Source organism: Malurus melanocephalus, unplaced genomic scaffold (genome assembly GCF_030028575.1).
Source record: "Malurus melanocephalus ecotype Western Australia unplaced genomic scaffold, MMel_1.1 scaffold_16, whole genome shotgun sequence".
Classification (NCBI taxonomy): domain Eukaryota; kingdom Metazoa; phylum Chordata; class Aves; order Passeriformes; family Maluridae; genus Malurus; species Malurus melanocephalus.
The window spans coordinates 1,324,408-1,330,784 of NW_026623248.1; the positions used below are offsets into that span (position 1 = coordinate 1,324,408).

At 45.3% G+C, this 6,377-nt stretch overlaps 1 protein-coding gene across 1 annotated transcript in view; it reads right to left on the reverse strand.

The window, feature by feature from the left end:
• The window catches only part of VWF (von Willebrand factor), a 117,810-nt gene that overhangs the window by 77,882 nt on the left and 33,551 nt on the right, over positions 1–6,377 (reverse strand). Inside the window, exons 15-16 of the mRNA XM_057385611.1 lie at positions 6,051–6,266; positions 134–374 (exon numbers count right to left, since the gene is read on the reverse strand). Coding sequence (XP_057241594.1) covers positions 134–374; positions 6,051–6,266 — 457 coding nt within the window. The remainder of the gene's footprint in view (positions 1–133; positions 375–6,050; positions 6,267–6,377) is intronic.

Here is a 6,377-nt window from a genome sequence, read left to right on the forward strand (position 1 = left end):
TGTTGGAAGCAAAATGTTGCTTTTTTCTAAACTAGTCTAAGGGGATGCACAGGAACTGACCTAGTTCACAACTCAAGCCACCCAAAAATTGCAATGCCGATGTATGGGGAAGGGTTAAAAAGAGTGCACTTACCACATGGAGTAATGATCTGAGAAGACATCCTCTGGCTGGAAGATCTCCCCATCATAGTAACAGGAGCACTGGGACTTGGGCACACACTGCTCGTGCTCATCCAGGTAGAGCCCGGGGGGACAGAAGCAMCCCTCCAGGCAGAGCTGCTCACAGTCCTCCTCCGGGAAGGACAGCGAGCGACACGTCTGGTTGCACGGTGTCCCACACTGCTGGTACACCTGGCCTTCAGGACAGGCCATTGCTGTTGAAACACATGAGGAAGAATGGCRTTTGATCCAAATCCAGCTAAAGGAAAAGCTGCCTGAGCCAGACTGGGAAGCTTGGGATTAAAAGGTGTATGTTCGATTTACTCATCAATGGGGTGTTACACCATCTCCCCCTAACTGCAGCACTGGTACAGGCTAAGGCACTGCTTTTTTATACATGCAAGCAAAACCTTACTACAGGAAGTTCCCAATGAATGTCAGGACTAGACTGCAAGCCCTGTGATGAAAATCCTGACACAAAATTTCAAACAGATCGTGAAGCTCTGTCCAACCTCTGTTATTGTTTGAATCACAGTCAGGATAACCTAATTAAATCTCTCCAGTACCTGAAAGGAACCTACAAAAAGATGGAGAGAGACAATTGACAAGAGCCTGGAGTGACAGCACAAGAGAGAATGACTTCATACTGACAGAGAGCAGATTTAGATTGGATATTGGGAAGAAATTCTTCCTTGTGAGGGTGGTGAGGCCCTGGCACAGGCTGCCCAGAGAAGCTGTGGCTGCCCCATCGCTGTGAATGTCCAAGGCCAGGTTGGATGGGGCTCTGAGCAACCTGGGATAGTGGAAAGTGTCCCTGCCCATGGCAGGGGGGTTCGAATGAGATGATCTTTAGGGTCCCTTTCAACCCAAACCATTTCACACTTCCATGCATTAGGAGCATTACGGGTGTCATGTACACATTCACACCTCTCTTCCTTTGCAACATCTTCAGGGACAATTTGGTTAAACAAAGTGGAAAAATAGTAGAAAAGTACTTTAATGCTTTAATAGTAGAAAAGTACTTTAATGCTTTGATAAGCAAGTGTACTGCAATAGTTTACAGCCTCACATCCCAGAAGCACTCCATTATTTCTGTGGGAACAGGTGCAAATAAGTAATTTAGCAATCAAGGCGCCAAACCTTAGGTACTAACGATTTTTGATGATKAATTCTTTTATATGGAGACTAATTATGGCCTTCAGAGCCATTTTGGCTTCTTCATTTATAAAACCTCCACTTCTAGAGGGCCGATTTTGAAGCATTCACCTCTGCATACATCAGCATCAGCACTAGGTGGCAGCTATGACAACACATTGCAGAAGACGAGAAAACAAGTTCGTTTTATCAAGAGCTTGAATTGAACAGGGCTCCTGATGACCAGGATTTACACTGTCATTTGTAGCAACCTTCCGCAGCAARCAGTTGTAAGGTGATGAGGAAGGATGTTCAGTGAAGCATCTGCAAATCAAAGTTGGCAGGTTTGTACCTTGCTAAAACCAAGATCAAAGGGTTACAGAGAAAGCTCTTCCTCTTGTCATCCCTGCAGAATGATGTGATAGTTCCTACTCTCTCCTGTGAGCACACATCCCTGGGAACTGTGGCAGCTATGGAAGAACAGGATGGGCCTGCAGGCTGTCAGCTGGACCCATGTGCTGACCAGAGGCTCATGATCACCTTCACAAAACTATTCTGAAATGAAGAGTTATTCCTGCTGAAGGGAAACATGGTTGCATCAAGAGCTCCCCAGCTTCCCCTGAGGCTCCTGCAGTCCCACACACGAGAGTGTAACCCTAAAATGAAGATCCAGCCCAGAGGCATCTAAGATGACTTGAACTCTTCTTCAAAGCAAAGATCTCCCAAGCCTACAACTTGTGCTTGAACTATTTAATGCACCTTTCACAACACAGCCCAAGAATTGTGTGCTCACCAATACAGCAAATGCTTCCTAATTGTGGACTAAGCAGAAGATAGACTCAGTCACTGTTACAGGAATCTTTGGCAGYCATGCACAAAAATGTGCTTGTAATTTACATAAACCTGATCTTTGCAGTAAATCGAACACTGAACGGGCATAACCCGGAGCTGAGGACCATTTCCAAAATAACTTCCATCATAAAAGTAACATCCCAGCAGGACAACCATGAGGCCTCAGCAAAGTATTATTTACTGCACATGAACCTCTGGAAACATGGAACTGGTTAACTGGTTTGCCAGACTTCAGATGGGTTCATCAGTTTACCAGAGTTTCAAGATTAAAAAAAAAAAAAAAAAGGGATAACCTAGCCCAACATCCTGCCCTACTTCCTACTCAGTCGTAACACTGCCTGTCCACAGGAACAATTTGCAGTGGTTCCCTTTCTTAGATAAAGCTTTGGAATCCACGTGTGGGAATGGCTTCAAACTGAAAGACAGCTGGTATTAACTAGACAGCTGGTATAACTTCCTAACTCAATATYAGTAAGAAATTTTTCTCTGTGAGAGTGGTGAGGACCTGGCACAGGTTGCCCAGTACAGCTGTTGGCTGCCCCATCCCTGGAAGTCTTCCAGGCCAGGCTGAACAGGACTTGGAAAAAACTGGGATAGGGGAAGGTGTCCCTGACCCCCGCAGGGAAGTTGGAGGGGGTTTAAGGTCCCTCTCAACCCAAACCATTCTATGATTTTACTTGCCCGTGCACCTCCTAAAATTTTCAAAACATCCCATTTTTCCCCTTTATGCTTGCCAATGTCATGCTTACACTCCACATCCCCACGCACTTCCCACATATCCCTTCCCAGGCACATCTGCTTTTAACAGCAAAAAGGCAAAACCAAGTGACCTGGGAGAAAGGCAAAACCAAGTGACCTGTTGTCTGTACACTGTGTATACACTGTCACTAAGAAAAACCCATCCTATTATTGACAAGAAAATGAGAAGAAAAGGCAAGGTGTATCTAGTCCCTGTGGATGCTTCCTCTAAAATCAAAATAGCTCAATGCTGTGCTCTGAAGCACAGYCTATCCCAGGAATAAGATGAGAAACAGGGGGAAAGCATTGGAAAAAGTGTATTTGCATCACACAGCTCATGCAGGTTTTGTGGGCGGGTCTCCAAACCAGAGTGAAAGAGACAAACCATGACCAGCTCGTCAAATAACACAAGGTGAAAATGTTACCACCTCTGGGTGAAGGTACATCCCGTAAGGACTCGATTTAACACAGCTCCTCCACTATGCTGAGGCTCACCATGCACTGTAGCCATCCTCAAACGCTGCTCAGAGCCTGCCCTTAATTCCCTACTCAGCACTGTTGGATTTACCCTATACAAATCCTTTCACAGAAGCCATGCAAAGCCAYCAGCTGCCACAGCACCACCACATTAAGGAAAATAGTGGGCTTATCAACATGTCCTAAACCCAAGGAAAGATCTAGGGACTGTTGACTGATTCCACAGAACAATACATAGRCACATATCCACACAGAGACAGGCAAACACAGAAACATTTAGGTTGGACAAGACCCTAAGACAACTGAATGCAGCCATTAACCTCACACTGCTAAGTCCACCACTAAACCATGTCCCTAAGCACCACAACCACGTGGCTTTTAAATACCTTGAGGGATGGTGACTCAACCACTTCTCTGGGCAGTCTGTTCTAGTGTTTAAGAACAATTTCCATGAAGAATGTTTACATAAGACGTAATCTAAACCTCCCTAGTGAAACCTGAGGCTGTTTCCTCTCCTCTTGTCACTTGTTTCCTGGGAGCAGGCCCTGACCCCCACCTGGCTGCCCCTCCTGTTAGAGCTATAGAGAGTGCAAAGGTCCCCTCTGAGCCTCCTTTTCTCCATGTTGAACCCTCCAAGCTCCTCCTCATCAGATTTGCGCTCCAGACCCTTCCCCRGCTCCGTTCCCTTCTCTGAACATGCTCTAGCCCCTCAATGCCCATCTCACAGAGCTTTCCTGCCCTCCAGCAGATCCCCACTCCCACACAACTTGGTGTCATCTGAGAAATTGACTGAGGGTKCACTCAATCCCCCTGCCCAAATCATTGACTAAAATATTAAATAAAACTGGCCCCAACCCTGAGCCCTGGGGAACACCAGAGGTAACCAACCACCAGCTGGATTTAACTGCATTCACCAGCACTCTGGGCTCAGCCATTCAGCCTGGGTTTTACCCCATTTTTTATATGCAGGTGCATGAGAGATACAGCCCTTCAGTGTGGCCTGTCTGCTCCTCCCATGCAGCATGGAGGGACTCTCTCTGGTGTTTATTCTTGGTGGCTTGCAGGGGTATGAGTCAAGTCTTAAATAAGCAAACTGCAACTGCAATAATTTCAAAGACAGGGGAGCTGAATGCACTTAACTGCTCGACACATAACAGGAATGCTGTGCCACACTAATGACACGGCTCTCTGACACTTACCCACTCCAAATCAAGCAAACTGGCTCTGTCAAGCCATTTCCCAAGAAACTGTATCTCTGGGGARGACTGCAGGGGTGGAGCACACATTCAGTGCACTGGGCCATCAGCACAAATTACACAACCTGCACATTGACATCTCAAGCCCATTAAAAAAAGAGGGATTGCTCTCCTTTATGTGACAGGAGATGTCTAGGGCACCAGGATTATTTAATGGGGACTGATGGATCTGCAATCAGCGAAATCGTCACTTTGTGAGAGCACAAAGCTCTCTGTAATGCACAGAAAGGAAGAAGCAGCTCTGTACTATTAAAGATTAATTGTGAAAATTGACTTGTTCAATTACAGAAAGAGCAATGGGGCGTTATCACTGCTCTTTCTTTCAGCCTCCAGACCTGCAGAGTTCTGAAAGGATTTTTATTACATTACTGTTCCACTATCTGAACATTTACATAAACTAGGTAAAATACTGTAAAACCATGGAACAGTTTAGTATAAACTGGGTTTGCTCTCATTCACAGCAAACATGTTCCAGCCTGCAGAATTGTGGTTACTGACCTTACAGACCCTACCAGATCAAAGGCCAGTGACCTCTCTCTTTTCCACTTTCTACATACTCAGTTTATAAATGTTTTTCCCACCCTCTGTTTGGGAAGAGGCAGCAGAACAAATGTGGAGAGCTGCCAAGCACACATCCTTTTCCCCCAAAATTTTCAATTGTCTTCTTTCCTTAATAATAAAATGGCTCAGGAAAATGGAAAAACATTCACTTCACAAATATTTATRGGAAAACTATGTCTGTACTCCATCAGAATTTACATGGCAATGGMTTTTTTCCTACCACACTGACCTAATAGAGAAATAAAAGCTGTTGAATTCTTCTGCTCCAGCCTCTTGGAAATTTGGCTATTAATCTTGCCCTAGATAAGAGAGAGATGTTGGAGAGATTATGGGACCACTGTCTTTGGAGATGTTCAAAATTTGTCTGGGCAAGACCTCAGGCAATCCACAGTAATTTAGCCCTGTTGTGAGCAGAGGTGGTGCCACAAGACTACCAAAATTCTCTTCTGATACAAGTTTGCCTTGCCTTTTTGTAATTTCCTCCACAACCCCAAGTTCAGCTAAAGTCAGGAGTCACTGATGAGGTCAGGACCTGGGAAACCTGGACCTCAAAAGAAGGCAATTAATGGATTACTACAAATCACTTGGCAGACTCCTACCCTGGGACATTCAGAAAGTTTCCAGGTGAGTAGCTGAAAATGCAAATCCAGGCAAAATCCTGTGGATCTGTGTGAGATCACTGCTTCTCTCCCACTGTGCTGAGCAGTCCCTGAGAGCACCTTTCATATCCTTACCAGTGTGGCGGAAAGATACACTCTCAGCACTYGCCCTAAGGAATATCTGGCATTTCATTCTAGATCTTCCATCCAACGTTGCCAGAAAAAATCCTTCAGGACAAGGAAAGTAAATGGGTTTTAGCAGCACTGCACTTACGGCAGAAATCGGGCTGTCTCCACTGGACCAGGATGCTCCTYCTGGCACAGGCTGCTGCATAATTGGCAATGGCAGAGCACAGACAATCCTTGCCACTGGAGCAGGAGCAAACATCAAAGCGGCAGTTCTTCACATAGGGAGTGGGACTTACTTCATGGTGACAAGGTTCAAAGGCAGAAGACATCAGAACTGAGCAGGAATCCTCAGCRTATTTGGCTAAAAAGAGGAAAATTACATGCTCATGCTAAATCAGTCAGTGGCTTTCAAGGAAAGCTAGAAGAGCTACAGTAAGCATTTTCTTTTCCTTTCATTAAAAAAAAAAAAAAA